At 33.1% G+C, this 16,103-nt stretch overlaps 5 protein-coding genes across 5 annotated transcripts; 2 read left to right on the top strand and 3 right to left on the bottom strand.

Annotated features, from left to right (window-relative positions):
* Nucleotides 1–1,154: 1,154 nt before the first annotated feature.
* Nucleotides 1,155–2,401, bottom strand: MONOS_17864 (uncharacterized protein; the record flags this gene model as incomplete). Its single annotated transcript, XM_067870826.1, has 2 exons — nt 1,155–1,193; nt 1,259–2,401. 2 exons carry the CDS (start codon nt 2,399–2,401, stop codon nt 1,155–1,157), a joined length of 1,182 nt encoding a protein of 393 aa, XP_067724222.1.
* A 5,568-nt stretch (nt 2,402–7,969) lies between these two features.
* Nucleotides 7,970–9,249, bottom strand: MONOS_2268 (uncharacterized protein; the record flags this gene model as incomplete). The annotated part of the gene is made up of 2 exons (XM_067872179.1): nt 7,970–8,728; nt 8,815–9,249. The coding sequence occupies 2 exons, from the start codon at nt 9,247–9,249 to the stop codon at nt 7,970–7,972; spliced, it is 1,194 nt and encodes a 397-aa protein (XP_067724221.1).
* A 3,275-nt stretch (nt 9,250–12,524) lies between these two features.
* Nucleotides 12,525–13,056, top strand: MONOS_2267 (uncharacterized protein; the record flags this gene model as incomplete). The annotated part of the gene is made up of 2 exons (XM_067872178.1): nt 12,525–12,755; nt 12,814–13,056. The coding sequence occupies 2 exons, from the start codon at nt 12,525–12,527 to the stop codon at nt 13,054–13,056; spliced, it is 474 nt and encodes a 157-aa protein (XP_067724220.1).
* A 781-nt stretch (nt 13,057–13,837) lies between these two features.
* Nucleotides 13,838–14,450, bottom strand: MONOS_17863 (uncharacterized protein). The gene is made up of 2 exons (XM_067870825.1): nt 14,358–14,450; nt 13,838–14,294 (listed from the first exon to the last, which is right to left on the bottom strand). The coding sequence occupies exons 1-2, from the start codon at nt 14,419–14,421 to the stop codon at nt 14,065–14,067; spliced, it is 294 nt and encodes a 97-aa protein (XP_067724219.1). The 5' UTR covers nt 14,422–14,450; the 3' UTR covers nt 13,838–14,064.
* A 34-nt stretch (nt 14,451–14,484) lies between these two features.
* Nucleotides 14,485–15,909, top strand: MONOS_2266 (putative Arginine methyltransferase pam1). The gene is made up of 3 exons (XM_067872177.1): nt 14,485–14,513; nt 14,608–14,739; nt 14,809–15,909. The coding sequence occupies exons 2-3, from the start codon at nt 14,628–14,630 to the stop codon at nt 15,747–15,749; spliced, it is 1,053 nt and encodes a 350-aa protein (XP_067724218.1). The 5' UTR covers nt 14,485–14,513; nt 14,608–14,627; the 3' UTR covers nt 15,750–15,909.
* The last annotated feature ends 194 nt before the right edge of the window (nt 15,910–16,103 follow it).

The raw sequence follows: 16,103 nt of genomic DNA, 5'->3' as shown, positions 1-16,103 counted from the left end.
GCACTATTCGAGGATTCCAAATGTCTCCTGTCTTCTTCTTTCTTGACTTGTCCGTCCTTCGGAACGATCTAAAAAGGGTACGAATAATAGGGATGTCTCCAAGGAAGGAAGAGAATACAATATTGGAGTAAAGCGATACTGCTGCCCTTGTCAATTGAAGGCAAGTTAACTTCATGCCACCGTTCCTAAGCGATAGAAACACATTTGCACAACATGCGGCCCACTCTTGAATAGACTCCGGTATTCTTCCATGTCCACACTCTCTCCATTGTTTTCCAAAATGAGCAAATCCATACAGATACCCTCGCCATGTGCTCTTGGATATGCCTGCTCTGCACTCTTCTGCTAACGAGAAAGGGATTGATTTTTGTTCCAATGCATTCTTCCACCATTGTTCCCCATCGCGTAAGGTGCATTCAGCCAGATTATCCTCAATCGACCTGGTGGAAGACTCGCACCTGTCCATTGCATCGATGGACCCTTCCGCAGAACCTCCTTCTGATTCTTCCAAGTCCATTCCAAATGGGGAATGGACCTTAACAAGCTCTCCCAATTCTGTCCCTTCCAATTCGGCAGGAGTAATATCACTTGTGCTCTCTCCTGTCGTGCTTTCTGGATCGTCGGAATCACAAGCGGGATCGGTGGATGAGCTAACACGACTTCGTTCTTCCAGGGAAACATCAGTCCGTCTTCTGCAAGATGACTTCCTATTCCGCACCATCTTCCCACTTTGCGATTGTGTTGCGCTGCAAACGCGTCCAGCGTTGGAGCAATGTTTAGTTTCGTCATTATCTTTTCCCATTCTTCGTCCTGCACCTCGTAGTCTCCTGCTCTCTCCAGTCGTGATAACGCATCTGCTCTTGTGTTCAGTACACCTGGAACATGTGACGCTCTCAACTCTATGCCTAGATCTTGTTTTAGTCTCCATAATTTCCTCAGCACTGGTCGAAGCTTCTTCCCTGCATTCCATCTGTTTATGTTGAACACCACGGATGTATTGTCCGATCTTATGTGAAGAAAGGACACGTGATGTTCCTGAAGGATTGGTGAGAAGTGGCTCAGAGCAAGAAATACTGCCATTAGTTCCCTGAAATTGGATGATTGCTTTCTCACTCTGTGGGGGAACGGATTGTGCGCATCGAGGAGCTGGTTGTTCAAGAGGAGCGAAGCTCCCCAAGCCGTCTCCGATGCATCTGTTGTAAGAGTTGCATCCGGGGAAAATACTGGGATAAGTCTGCGTCTTGGGTGTGCTCTCAACCTCGATATCCATTGCCGAATCTGTTGCAGGATTGACGCATTCAACCTCAATTTGCCTTTCCATCCTCTTTCCTTTATTCCTTTCTGGAGCATACGATGCATGGAGTGAAGCCATAGAGAAGCGTCTGGCTGAACAAACCGAACAGCATTGAGTTTTCCAATAAAGGAAGCCAGATCTTTCACTTTCACAATTCTTGCTTTTACACAATCCTTTTCCCATCTGCGACACAAGCGAGTCAGTGCTTCTTTTCTGTCTCTTGCAAGCCGAACCTTCATCTTCGACGAGTCCCACTCGAAGCCAAGGAAAGAAAACCTTCTTCTTGGTGTCAACTGGCTTTTCTCCTGGTTCACCAAAAGACCTAATTCCTCCAGAAACCTGATAATCTCTTTGGCGGCTAGTGCTAAGAATTCCTTGTTCTCGTGTAATATAAGGAAATCGTCCAAATACGCGATTACCCGAACATCCCATCGTTTCCTGATTTCTGAAGTCACCTTCCTCATCGCGTGCGTGAAAACTCTTGGGGCGTCTACGAAACCAAACGGCATTCCTCTGAATGTGTAGTCTTTTCCAGAAAATCTGAAAGCCAAATATGGTCTTAGGTCTTTGGACACCGGAAGCAGATAGTAGGCCTGTTGCAAATCCACTGAGACTGCGAAATCTTTTCTTCTCAGCACACGCTCTACTGTCTTTTCGTTGTCGCATTTGAAGTGCGTCTTTATCAAGGCAGCGTTCAATCTCCGGCAATCCAGTATCTGCCTCCATGCTCCCGATTTCTTTCTGATCAAAAACACGTTGTTCCTGTGCCTCACCTCCTCTGACCTTATCTCCTCCACAATTCCTGTCTCTATCTGTTCCTGCAGAAGATCTGCGAACACCTTTCTTTGATCTTCGTTTGAGTGAACGGCTCCATCTCTGAACGGCATATCCCTTAGCTTCATTCTCATATGTTTGCTTTTCCACATCGCCTGCACGCCCTGTTTTATCAACTTGGCACCACCAATTCTTTCCCAAGCCTCTATGAAAAACTCCGTTCTTCCTCCAATCCTTGTCCTGCCCATGACTCCTTTCCTCGCTCCATCTCCCCTCTCTATTGTTGACCCCGACTTCGGCTGTAGTATCTCCGGTTCGTTGTGGTCCATCCATCTCTCTGCCGCTTTCCTTCTCGTGTTGCCTGTGAGCGGGGTCCTCTCCGAAAAAACTGTGAGCCCCAGATCTTTCTTGGGCCAGTGTAATTTCTTCTTGGAAGCCCCTGTGTTGCAGAGCTCCTCTCTCCTTTAGACCATAAGGAACTTGTTGACTTTCTGCTCGTTACTTTAACGGGGGTTGAGGAGCTTGTCGCCAATCTTGTCTCCTTTAAAATCTGCTCCTGGCGTTCGGTTAATAATCCCGTCACATTTTCTGATTTCATTTGCTCCGCCATCCGAAAACCAAATCTTCCTTGCAGCCTGGTTGTTCTCGCCTCCTGCAATGCCTTCGCTATAAGCAGTAACGCGTCAGCTCCCCTTTGTGCACTTTCCCGATGAGGGTCTGAGTCAGCCAAGCTCAGAAGCTGAGCCTTGAAAGCCTGATACAAACACAGCTCTATTCTATAACCCGCGGAATCCAACGCATCATTAAACCAATTGGCCGATTTTTGGAAGGGGGGAGGCACTGGCTGCAATACTGGGCTTAGATCCTGAAGCGCGTATTCTTGTTCAATACTTTCTATTGAAAAGGCAGGAAGTTGAAGATCAAAAATGGATCTATTTGGTTCCTGACCGAAAATGCTATTAAAAACGTCAGCAGCCCTTTCGTGCAAGTCTGAGTTTGTTTCTTCTTCTGTGCTCTTTTCTTCGGTTGCTCTTGCCGCTGTTTCCGGAGGACTTGATTGAGAAGATACCGACGTAGAAGAAGGAATTGGTGGAAGGAGCGTTTGGACCCCAAGCTGGCTTTGCACCCCACCTGGCAGTGAGGCTGCTTCGGTTGCCGGTGTAAGTCCAGTTGTCTGCGGGAAAAATGGTGATTGCATCATTGATCCGATCGTGGCGACTACCCATAGATCGTGGTTCTCAATTATAAGAGAAGGAATTGATTGAAGATTTTCTTGACAATAAAGGTGCTTATGCACTTTTATTTTTTTTTAATTTTTGTAAGGAAGTATCAGAGGAATTGTTTTCGGATGGGATCAAAGAGATTATCCAACATCATCAAGGACACAACAATCTGACACGACTTGCTTATCAGTCTGCTTGGCAGTTTTTCATAAACCGAGTGTTTTATAATAAAAATTTGGTTGAAGAAATGGCGAATGATCTGCATTTCGGAAGAGAAGCAACAAGAGAATTGAATGAGCTGAGTGAATGTGTGGATTGGAAGAGAAAAAAAGGAGAGGAAAGAGAAAAGGTTATAAAAGAAGAATACGTTTTGATGGGATGGATGCAAACATTGAATTGTTTCTTCATCAAGTGCAAAATGAATATTGAAGAATTTCGAGATGTTGTTGAAAGCGTTGTTCAGACATTTCGTGCAGCAAAAGATAACTACAGGGAAATAGGGAAAGAATGCATTTGCATTTTTGTAAATGTGGTGAGAAACGAAGCTGCGGATGTTGATGACTTGCTGAAAGGAAGAGCTGTCGATGCTGTTTTTGAAGAACTTAAGCAAATAACAATAAAGGATGATAGCATATTTAATTGTTTGAAATTCCTTTTGAATTTCTCAAAAACAGTGAAAGAAAAGGTGGATGATGAAATTGATGAAGCGAAACGAAAGGTAATGATTGTGGAGTTGTTTGAAAAGATGGAAGAAGAAGGACATGAAGATACCATTGTAAGCTTTCATGAAAGATTGGTTTTTCTTAACAAAAAATTTTATTTTGATTGGAAATTGTCGTTGGATATATCAGACTATTTTGTGATTGTTTGAAGAAATGAGATATTTTTAATTCAGAAATTTAAATTTTCCAATAATTCTTTTTTTCATTTTTAAAAATCGAAAACAATTATTTGAGACTTTTATTATAAAAAGAAATTAATATGGGTGATAACTTTTGAAAGCATATTTTTCTTTCAAAAATATCGGTTCGAAAACTTCACTTTAATATCAACAAAAGACCACAAAAAAATGAATAGGTTTGTTGAAAACATCAACATCTTTATTTGAGCATAAACATTTATTTTTTGAATATTTGTCTGAATTTTCAAATTGAAAACAAAATCTCTTTTCAAATGTTATCTGCCTTTGAAAAATAAACACCCTTAAAAAAGTTAAGATTTCAATAATAATCACTCAATTCATTATCGAATCAACTAAATTTTTAGATAATTTCTTGAGAATTTTTTGTTGTGTGATTCACAAAAACCTTTTTGTATATGGGACGATATTTTTTGAATTATGAATTTTGTTCCACACAGAAATTTCGAACAAATCTCTCAATATTTTTTCTTCGAAGTGTATTTGCATAATAATGTTTGACATGTTATGACATGAAAGTGGAAAAAGTTTGGAACAAATTGTTCTTTTTTTCATAAAAGCAAGAATTTTATCCCATATAATCAGACATCTTTTTTTTTCAAAATAAACATATTGATGATTTTTCAAAAAAGAGTCTTGTGGTTAAAAGATTTTCTTTTCTTTTCTTTTCTTTTCTTTTCTTTTTTCTTTTCTTTTCTTTTCTTTCTTTTCTTTTCTTTTTTCTTTTCTTCTCTTTTCTTTTCTTTTCTTTTCTTTCTTTTCTTTTTTTTCTTTTCTTTTCTTTCTTTTCTTTTTTTTCTTTTCTTTTCTTTTTTCTTTTCTTTTCTTTTCTTTTCTTTTATTTTCTTTTTTTCTTTTTCTTTTCTTCTCTTTTCTTTTCTTTTTCTTTTCTTTTTTCTTTTCTTTCTTTTTCTTTTCTTTTCTTTTCTTTTCTTTTCTTTTCTTTTCTTTTCTTTTTCTTTTCTTTTTCTTTTCTTTTCTTTTCTTTTCTTTTCTTTTTCTTTTCTTTTTTCTTTTCTTTTTCTTTTCTTTTCTTTTCTTTTCTTTTTTTTTTTCTTTTCTTTTCTTTTCTTTCTTTTCTTTTTCTTTTCTTTTCTTTTCTTTTATTTTCTTTTTTTCTTTTTTCTTTTCTTTTCTTTTCTTTTCTTTTCTTTTCTTTTTTTTTTCTTTTTTTCTTTTTCTTTTTTTTTTTTCATTTTCGGAAAATGAAAAAAACAGATAATTAAATCAAATCGAGATTTATTAATTTGCTGAAACATACACCAAAAATAATTCTATTTCGAAAAAATAATTCGATTTCGGAATTAATAATTCAAAATCGAAAAAGAATAATTCAAAATCGGAATTAATATTTCAATTTCGAAAAAAAATAATTCAAATTCGGAATTAATAATTCTATTTCGAAAAAAAATAATTCGATTTCGGAATTAATAATTCAAAATCGAAAATTAATAATTCAAATTCGGAAATTAATAATTCAATTTCGTAATTTATTAATTCGATTTCGAAAAAGAATAATTCGATTTCGAAAATGAATACTTCAATTTCGAAATTCATTATAAATTGAAATTCTTAATTTTTCTCAAGAATGGATTTCAGAAAAGTTCAAGTTATTTATCATCCAATCAAGTACTATTTCTCGAAGAAAACTGTTTTTTTATTGCAACAATAAATAAATCAATTTTTTAAAAATTTTTTATCATTTTCGAAAATCATCACTCAAATAATAAAAATTTTATAAAAATTCATTCTATTGAATCATCAAATATAAATTGAAAAAATTTAATCACGATTATTGAATTATTTCTTCACAATAATGTGATTGTTTCATTGGCAAAATTTTGAATAATATCTGTTTTAATCATTAAAATGTATTTATTTCCTTTTCAAATTTACTTCAATCAAAAAATTTTCATTCAAAATGAAAGAAAATTTTAAAATGAAAATGCGTCATTTTTCAAATATAGATAAACATAATTTGCTGATGAGACAAAAATTTAAAGAATTTATAACCCCAAACACAAGTTATTCATTCCACAAAACAAAATAATATACGTTTCGAAATTTAATTATTCTTTTTCGAAATCGAATAATTAATTTTCGATTTTGAATTATTAATTCCGAAATAGAATTATTTTTGGTGTATTCATTCACTTTATTATCCACGAGCTGAATGGATTGTGTATGGATCAGTGACTGTGAATCTGAAAAAAAAACTCTTTCAAGATATCCACTCAGCGCCGAACCCATTTTGAATTCTGCCCTTTAAAATAGTCAAATGAAACTCCTTGAGATATTTTTTAAAATTCGATTTCTCATTTCTTCTGCATATTTTTGTTAATCCCAGGAGCTAAATCGGAAAATAAATATTTTTAAGAAGATGTTTTTCGATAAAAAGAAAGTTTGAATGTGATATTATTCTGAGATCCGAATAGAAGTCTATACTATATGAAGTTGCCAGAAAGAAATATGCAATTATTTTTAGAAATCATAACTTTTTCACTGTGTGTGGATTCACGAAAAATCTAATTTATTTTAGAGAAAGTTTGATATTCAAATGTGTATTTCATCATCATCGTTTAAAAATTCAATGATTGAGATGTGAACATGACATAGTGATCTGTAATAAATGAATTCCTTATCAATATTTGTTAATAAGTATTCAATGCATACATTTGTTCAAGAATTTTTGAGAAATCGAAAATTTTTTGAAAAGTGCCTTTTGTTTAATATTCAGATGAAAATGAATATTGAATATTTACATCATATTGTAATTCCAACTTACCACATTTCACCAACATGGAAATTTTCCATTGCCAAGGTATTTTTTTCATGCTGGTGAAATGTGATGAGTTGAAATAAAAAGATAACAAAAAATATTTATTATTATTTTCATCTGAATATCAAACAAAATGAACGTTGCAAAAAAAATTTGGACACAGAGAAAAAATGTTTACAAAAGCAATCACACAAATAGAGATATATTTCATTTGTTAATTATAATTTAAAAACGTTATCTGCACAGTGACAACTGTTAACATGTTATTCATTAGAAAAATTTTCGTCCAATTTCTTTGGGAAAAATAAAAAAACCAATTTTTAACATCTTTCCAATATTTCTTAAAAAACAAAATGAAACAGTTATTTTATTGAATTAAAGTCATTTACACAAATGACTTTTCACTGAAAAATTCTGCGTACTCACCATGTTTATTCATATTTTTTTTTGTGATATCAGTTGGGAATTTATAGCTATTCATTTTGAGTGCATATTTATTAATGAATATGTGAGATTTCATAAAGCTAAACAGTTGAACCGAGACAAAAACAGACATCAAAATAATAAATTCAAATTTAAAAATATCAAATTTCACACTTTTATTTTCAAAAGTGAAATAATCATTCAGTTATATACAATTTGAACAACTTACGATTCAAATCCCAAAAACAAAAAAGAATCAAAAACATTTCAAAAATTTAAATTTGCACAATAAAAACATTAAAATTATTGATTATGAAAGCCATAATAACAAATGCACCTCAAACAACAAATTTGAACAACAAAAGAAATACTCGAGATTCATTATTTACCAGTTTGTTTTCTGAATTATTGAAAACTTAGTCTCAAATAAAAGAACACTCTGGTTTTATTGATAAATAATAAATAAAATGCTCTTGAAAAATAAAAAAATGAATGACCAACTGAAAAATGAACATTGAGGATGTACAAAAAAGGATGCAAATGCTTTCCCAAACAAATTAGATTCCAAAAAAATAATCTTCCAAATCTCCAATCAAAAAATAATCATTAAACTCTCCTTTAATTATCACATTGCGAAATCTGACGAGGCAGTCTTCAGTTCCTTCTTCTTCCATCTTTTCAAACAGCTTTCTTTGTATCCGTTTTCTGTCTTTCTCATCTTTTTCAATTTCCGTCTTTTCTTGTAGCATTTTGCAAAGATGCTCCAAAAACGACAAATAGTCTTCAATTTGCGATCTATCAACGTTTGACTGGGAAATAACCCCCAAAACTTGATCCACAATTCCTTCGTTGAATATCATATCAACATATTCCATATTTCTATTCGCTGCTCTTTTGAAAAAACTAAAACATAATAATCGAATTTCATCGTAATTATCCTTTGCAACTTTAAATACCCTCATTACGCTGTTCAAAAGACCAATGCTATCCTCTTTCCGCAATTGGCAATTGAAAAATAACACTTCAACTGTTCCGATCCATCTTCTTAGCATATTTCCTTCAAACACTTTTTTCGTGTTCCTTTCGTTTTCTTCCCCATCAAGGCATCTTGCAAGATCTTCCAGTTCTTTTCTTGCTTCTTTTGTAAAATGAAGCTCGTTCACAATTGCGCTGTTCAACTCTCCATCATACGTTAATCGGCCAATCAAAAACTCCCAAGCTGATTGATATGCGAGCCGTGTCAAATTTCGATGCTCCTGATGATATCTGATGATTTCTGTCATCTCATTTAAATACTGCTCTTTTTTCATAGAGCTCTTAAAATAGAGATTCAAAATAAAATAAAATAAAATAAAATAAAAAACGGTCAATGAAATCAAAAATAAAGCAGAAATGTTCAAACTCCATATGTATAAACATTGTTCAAAGCCATCAAAACTATTTCCACTTCTTTTTGTGCTTCCTTGCTGTCCTCTTTGCACAATGCGACTTTCAGAAGGCTACGCACGCAGGTAGTTAACAATTCATTGCTGATGCCAAAATCATACAACATCAGAAAGCATTCATAAAGATTCACAAGAAGTCTTTCGTTCTTTCGTTCTTTTTTGTTTTCTTCATCAATCATCTTTTCAAATCTTGTTTTCAACGAAGAAAAATCAAATCCGTGGTTTACCGACTTCAGCAACGTTTTGCAGTGCCCAATGCGCTTCAGCAACAAAACTGCATTTCCCCATGACAATTTCTCTTCTTCAATCATTTTGTTGATTCTGCCGAACATTTCTCTTGTGAATACAGATTCAAATTCTTTTCGATTCATCATTTCCATAGCTCCGTTCATATCTTCTATAATCTGCTTTTGCACATCCTCGTCGCAATCTTCCAGATTATTTAAAAAATCTTCAAAAAAAGAAAAGAAGAAGAAGAAAAAAGAAAAAAAAAAACCGCATCACAAAAAATTTTTAAACGATGTATTGTTAGCAAACCATCAAATTTATTTGAAGCAAGAGTCTCTTTCATCTTTGAAAATACGTTGTTGGAAAATAATGCAATTTTTCAATTTAAAAAATAAAACAGAACACATAGAAATTGGAAAAAAATAGATGAAACGAAAAACTCAAAATTCTTGTATTAAAATATAGATTTTTCATACGTTCAAATTTAACATCGAGTTTTTGAAAGAAATATTGCGAAAAGAAATGATTTATTATCCAGTTAATATTGTAATGGAATGCTTGATCATTGGGTTTTCAAAAAATTTGATATTTTCAAACGAATAAAACATATGGCATGTGCTTATTTGATGATAGAATTCGACAATATCGAAAAAGAGAAACAGTTCGAATTTTCTTAGAAAAAACCCATTAAAAATGGATTATTTTTTTCTTTTGATGATTTGTTATTTCACTACAAAGACTTTGTTCGGGGAAATTAAAGAGCAAATAATTATTTTGACCATTTGGTGCACTTTTGTGGAAGCAAACTTGACTTTGAAATGCTCACATTCAGGAAATAAATGAACGATTGCTAATAATAAATGTTTGTTGAATTTATAAGTGAATAGTTCTTTCATTGAATAGCCATTAATTTTGTTGTCTGTCTTCTGAATTATTTTTGAAAACTCATCATTTCACGAAAGGATCTAAGTTGATGTTAGAAGATGCAACGACAAACTCTTTCAATGCAATCAGAATTGCCCAGCGAAAGCGAAAAAGAACTGAACATGTTTGAAAGAAGGAATGCGTTTATAAGCGTAAACATATGGGACAATATTTGAAGAAGAACGAGAGGATGCGACATTTTTGCAAACAGTATTCTCAAATCACAAGAAGAGAACTAATTTTTGAAAAGAAAAGTCGGTGCATTTGCGGTGAACTTCGAAAGCCAACATCGAGCGCCATTGATGAACGAGAAGTGTGAAATTATTTGATGATTGTTGATTATTTGCTGATTTTTGATTTGGTATTTTTTGCTGATGGATAAAACTTTATAAAATTGAAGATACAGCAGACAAATTACTTCAAATTATTAATTTTTATTTTTTTATTATATATTAAGTAAAGGTCTCAAATCGAAGCGCTTGGAGAAGGAAAAGATTTCTGGAAGGAGATATTTCAGATATCTGTTCGCAAAATTTTGAAAACAGAAGGAATGAAAATTTTTCATTTAAAAGAATTCAACAAGAAAGGTAACAGATTCTTGAAATAAAATCAGCCAAAAGGACTTATGAGATGTAAGTGAAGAAAGAAGAAGCAATGAGGAATATTATTAGGAAGGGAGAGGAAGAAAAAGAAAGAAGTTGATGATGAAGAGAAATCCTTCAGACAATGATCATCAATTCAAACAGAATTCAATAAACACATCTGAAACATTTCTTTCTTTTGTTTCGTCCAAAGCAAATTCAACTTTCTTTCAATCACCATTTATATTGCTGTGGCTGTGCATTGTGTCATTTCAACTTGTTCAGCAACTGCAAAAGAGGATGATTTGACAAGAGATGATCTTTGAAGAGAAAACAATGCAGAAGATGAAACATCCTGAGAGTGTCAGATGAGAAATAGGTGAAAAGACAGGAGTTTCTTCTGATGAGTGTTCTATTTGTTGACAAAAAGAAAAAATGGAAGGATTGAAGAGACATTCAAAAAGGGATGTCCATTCATTCTCATCAGCCATTGGGACAAGACGAGGAAGCCATTGAAGTCCAATGAAAAGTTTCTGATTTGCTCCAAAAAGAGAAAAGTGCGTGCAAAGGGAAGTATTCGGACAATGAATCCGAATTCTCTTCCGATCTCTTCATTCTTTTGATGAAGCAGCAGAAGAATTCTCCGATTCCTTTTTTCTGGGTTTTTGATGAACAATGAATGTGTTGTTGAATTCTTGTGCTTCCTGAATGCTTCTCATGGAACAGCTTCATTCGCAACATTTCTCATCTGATCGTCGTTCAATCGAAGAAAAATGGCTTTTTGATGAAAAATGTGTTTGATTTATCAAAAAAAAATATCACTCTCAGTCATTGTTGCAGCTCCACCAATCATTTATCCTGCCATCCTTGTTGTTTGAAGTGGACCTTCAAGAATTTTCATTTTTTGTTCATTTCGCTGCAAAACCTTTTTGCTATTTCCTTTTGCTGTTTGACTGACTTTACAATTGAATCGACAATTCCATTTTGATTTTTGGTCTTTTTTTTTCCATTCAATTATCCAATGAGTCATCTTGAATGAAAACTGAAAATTGAAAAACAATGAAAAAATAAAACGAAATTCATAAATCACACAAACATTTATTGTTCTAGTTTTCAGTCTGATTCAACTTTGCAAATTGTTGAAAAAGTCTTTTTTTTTAATTTTGGCTGTTGTTTTCACACTTTTTCCATAAATATCTATTTCTGTGTGTTTTATTTTCTCTGCTCCGATACAAAAAAAAATCCGACTCAATCAACAAAATAAAACTATTCGAAACAAAATCCAATTCTTCATTTTTATTAAAAGTTGGTTGGATCATAAAGAAACTCAAGTTTTCTTTTTCTGGACTTTCCCAGTCAAGATCATAGGCTTTGTTGAATATCCTATTACCTCAATAATTTTTCAAAGAAAAGCAACAGGTATTGCGCTTGTTTCCTTTTCATTTTGCAAGATCATCAAACATGTTGCTAATTTCTGATTATTTCGTTAATTGCAAACTGTCTGCTCAAATAAACGATTTTCCCACCCGCTTGCAGAATGAGTGCGTGCACCAGTGATAAGCCTCAAATTGGATTGCAAGATATATCACCAACAACGAAGTTTTTTAGTTTGCAATTATATTAATATTGAACAGTTTTGAACAGATTTTCGTTTTTTGAACGCATTTTGCAGAATTATTCGATGAACTGGAAAATTGCAGAGAAGATGAACAAATGCAGAAAATGGAGGAAATGAAAAGGATGATTGATGAAATGAATGAAAAAGAATTAAGATCTGTTTTTACAAAAGAACTATTTAACAAAATAGATGAAATGATTGAAGAAGAGAAGCTTTTGATGGTAAATGCAATCTTGTTGTTGAAGAAAGCAGGATTTTGCAAGGAATTGAAATGCATTTTATTGTATTCTTTGGTGATTCATTATTGAGCAAAAGAATGAGAGAGATGATAATTGATGAAAATGAGAAGAAAAAGGATGAAAAAGATGAAAGGCTTCTGATTGATCTTTGTGAATGCTATCTAACTCTTGGTTATGACTTCCCATATGAATTACATTCAATTTGTGTACCCTGTCTTCTCAAAACTGCCTTGAAGAAAGAGGAAAGCAAGGAAACCCAAAATGAAACTGAAATGGCATTGCTTGCATTGAGCAAAGCTGTGTGTTGTGTATGAGCATTTCTATTTCCTTTTTGATAACGCTGTTATTTTTCTTATTTCTTGTTAGTTTATTGAACAAGAACTTAACCTCAATGAAATCAAAGAGATCATAAAATATCATCAAGGGCATCGTAACCTCACTCAGCTTGCCTATCAGTCTGCTTGGCTGTTTTTGATGGACAGATTTTTATATGAAAATGTGGAAGAAGTGATTGCGAATGAACTGCATTTAGCAAGGGAAGCAGCAAGAGAACTGGAAGAACTTACAAGATGTGTGAATTGGAAGAAAAAAGATGAAGAAAAAAGATGAAGAAAAAAGAGGAAGAAAAGAGAAAGAGGAGATTCTTTTGATAAGATGGCTGTTTTCAATTGAATATTATTTATCCCCTTGCAAAATGTTGAATGGAGAGCATTCTGAGCTTATTGGTGGCATTGTTAAGGTGTTTCAAGCATCAAGAGATAATAACAAAGAAATTGAATTTAATTACCTTCATTTATTAAGAAAATCAGTAGAAAAGAAAAATGTGAAAATTGAATACATGCTGAAAGGCGGAGCTGTTGATCTTTGTTCTGATGAAATGAAGCGATCAATTTTGAATGTTGGAATTGCATGGGAATGCTTGCTTTTCTTTTTGAATGTTTCAATGCTATTGAAAGAAGAAGAGGAGGATGAAATGGAAAAAGAGAAAAGAAAAGCAACAAAAAAAGAGATTTTTGAAAAGATGGAGGAAGAGGGATATGAAGATTGTGTTGAGAGTCTTCATGAAATGTATCGTTTTTTGAACAGAAGTCATTGGTTTGAAGCTTTATCGTTGAATATTTCAGATTATTTCGTGAATGTTAAATCAAGCTCTTTTCATTTGGTTTTGCTTCACAAAATAGGTCTTATCTTTTTTTAAAATTAATAAATGATTCTTCAGAACTTTGAGCATATTTTAACATTCAAACAAAAAAATTTTAATTGTATTTTTTGTAATTTATCAGATTTGTTTGAAATTGTTAAAGAAAATGAGATATTTGATGTTTTTTCACTCAAAAATCAAAACTTTTTTATAAAAAAAATAGCTCTAAACGAAAAACAATATCAAATTGTTCAAAAAAGTTGGTTGAAAAAACAAATATTTAAATGAAAAAAGAATAAAATCTAATTTTTTATTCAAACAATAACAGAAGAACAATTAAAATGCAAATTCAACTATCCAAAAAATTTGTGTAAACATGAACTGTATTAGAAAATTAACCTAAAGAAAAATTCACTCAAAACATACTTCAACATTTAATTATCAAAATCATAAAACAAAGAAACATCATCGAAAAACTATTTTTTCTTGCAGCATTTCTCCTGGCATTCAACTAGCAAAGATTTGTTTTTTAAAAGCATATGAAATGCTTCTTCTCCAATAGTTCTTGGAAACATTTTCCCCTTTTTTAACTTTTTTTCAGTTTTTGAGCTGAGTTGATCAAGGTCAATATTGCTTGATTCCATCGCTTCACTGCATAACCGTTTCCAGGCCTTTTTTGATCTGCAAATACAAAAAGGACGAAGTTCTTTATAAAGCGTTAGATATTCACATAAAAATGAATATTTTTAATTATTGATAAGAATTAAACCATCCTCATGTTCCTTTTTGATATCCTTGAATTTAACAAAATCCTCAATGTCTGAAGATGCCATTTTTAACTCGATAATTATGAATTGGTAGATCTCCATACCCTCATAAATTAATTTGATTTTTTGATCTGTGGATTTTTTCCTAAATCCATTTTGTATGCTGTTTTTTTAATGATCTCCACATTGTTTACAAAAATATATAAAATTTTATATTTTATGTTGAATATCTGTTGTGAAATCACAAAGTAGTCTTCGATTTATTGAAGTTCATGGCAACACCATCTTCATCCTCTTCGCAGCCTGCAGTTGAGCAAAAAGAATTAAAATCACCCTCTGATATGCAATCGTCTGACTATTACTTTGAATCTTATGCACATTTTGGTTTGCATTTGTTGTCTTAGCAACAAGGAAAGCAATATTACTTTTTAACTTGATTTTTTTTAACAACAGGGATTCATGAAGAAATGTTGAAGGATGAAGTCCGCACAAGGACATATCGTGATGCAATCATACACAATCCGCAACTGTTTCGAGGAAAGATCGTGTTAGATGTTGGATGTGGAACTGGGATTTTATCAATGTTTGCAGTTCAAGCTGGTGCGTCTCATGTATTTGCAATTGACTGCTCCGCAATCATTGAATCTGCTCGTAGCATTGTGGAAGAAAATGGATTTAAAGATCAAATTACATTGATTAGAGGAAAAGTTGAAGAATTAGATCTTCCTGTAGATAAAGTTGATATAATTGTTTCTGAATGGATGGGTTATTGCCTTTTGTATGAAAATATGTTGGAATCTGTTTTGGTTGCAAGAGATAGATGGTTGAAGCCTGACGGAATTTTACTTCCAGACGTTGCAAGAATGATGATTTGCGGGATTGAAGATGCAGAGTATAGAGCCACAAAGATTGATTTTTGGGACAATGTTTATGGATTCAAGATGAGTTGCTTGAAGAAAGAAGCACTTCAGGAACCTCTTGTTGACATATGCGATGCGCAGCAGGTGATGACAGATCTTGTTGAGTTCCGCAACTTTGATTTGAAAACAGTAAAGAAGGAAGATTTAGCATTTAAAGTGCCGTTTGCATTGAAAGCCACTCGACATGACACGATGCATGCGGCAGTGGTGTACTTCGATGTGATGTTCACTCACGGATCGCGTGTCCTTACAATCTCGACTTCTCCTCTTCTCAGAAGCACTCACTGGAAGCAAACAGTGTTTTACATTCCAACTCCTATGTACATCGCTGCCAACGATGGAATTGTCGGAACGTTTGAACTTACTCCCAATGAAAAAAATAGAAGAGATATGGATATTAACATAGAATACGAGCACAGAACAGCACAGGGCAAATTCGTGGAGAAACAAGTTGTTGAATATAAATTAAGATAAAAATCTCTCTTTTACAATTTTTTCAAGAAATGTATCATTTATTGCGTCAACATTGATGCTTTTTTAATAGATATTTTCCTTGAGTAATGCCATTTCATTTTTCTGAAAAGAAAATTATTTATGATTCCCACATTTTTTATGGGAAAGAACTGTAGCGAAATTACATTTTCTTTTGGGTAAACGCTTTTTATGAACTTATGCAATCATTGCTTCAAAAATCTATTTGCACTCTTTATGATTACGTTGGTATAGATGGAAATTTTACAGAATATTCTTTGATTTCATCAAAAACAATAAATGCACTTTCTACACTTTTTAAAGCAATAAAAGTTGAGTTAGAGAATCTTAGAATTG

The sequence above is a fragment of the Monocercomonoides exilis genome (assembly GCF_001643675.1).
Source record: "Monocercomonoides exilis strain PA203 chromosome Unknown scaffold34-1095894, whole genome shotgun sequence".
Taxonomy (NCBI): Eukaryota; Preaxostyla; order Oxymonadida; family Polymastigidae; genus Monocercomonoides; species Monocercomonoides exilis.
The sequence above is the reverse complement of the archived record's forward strand: the minus strand, read 5'-3'. Positions and strand labels throughout refer to the sequence as shown.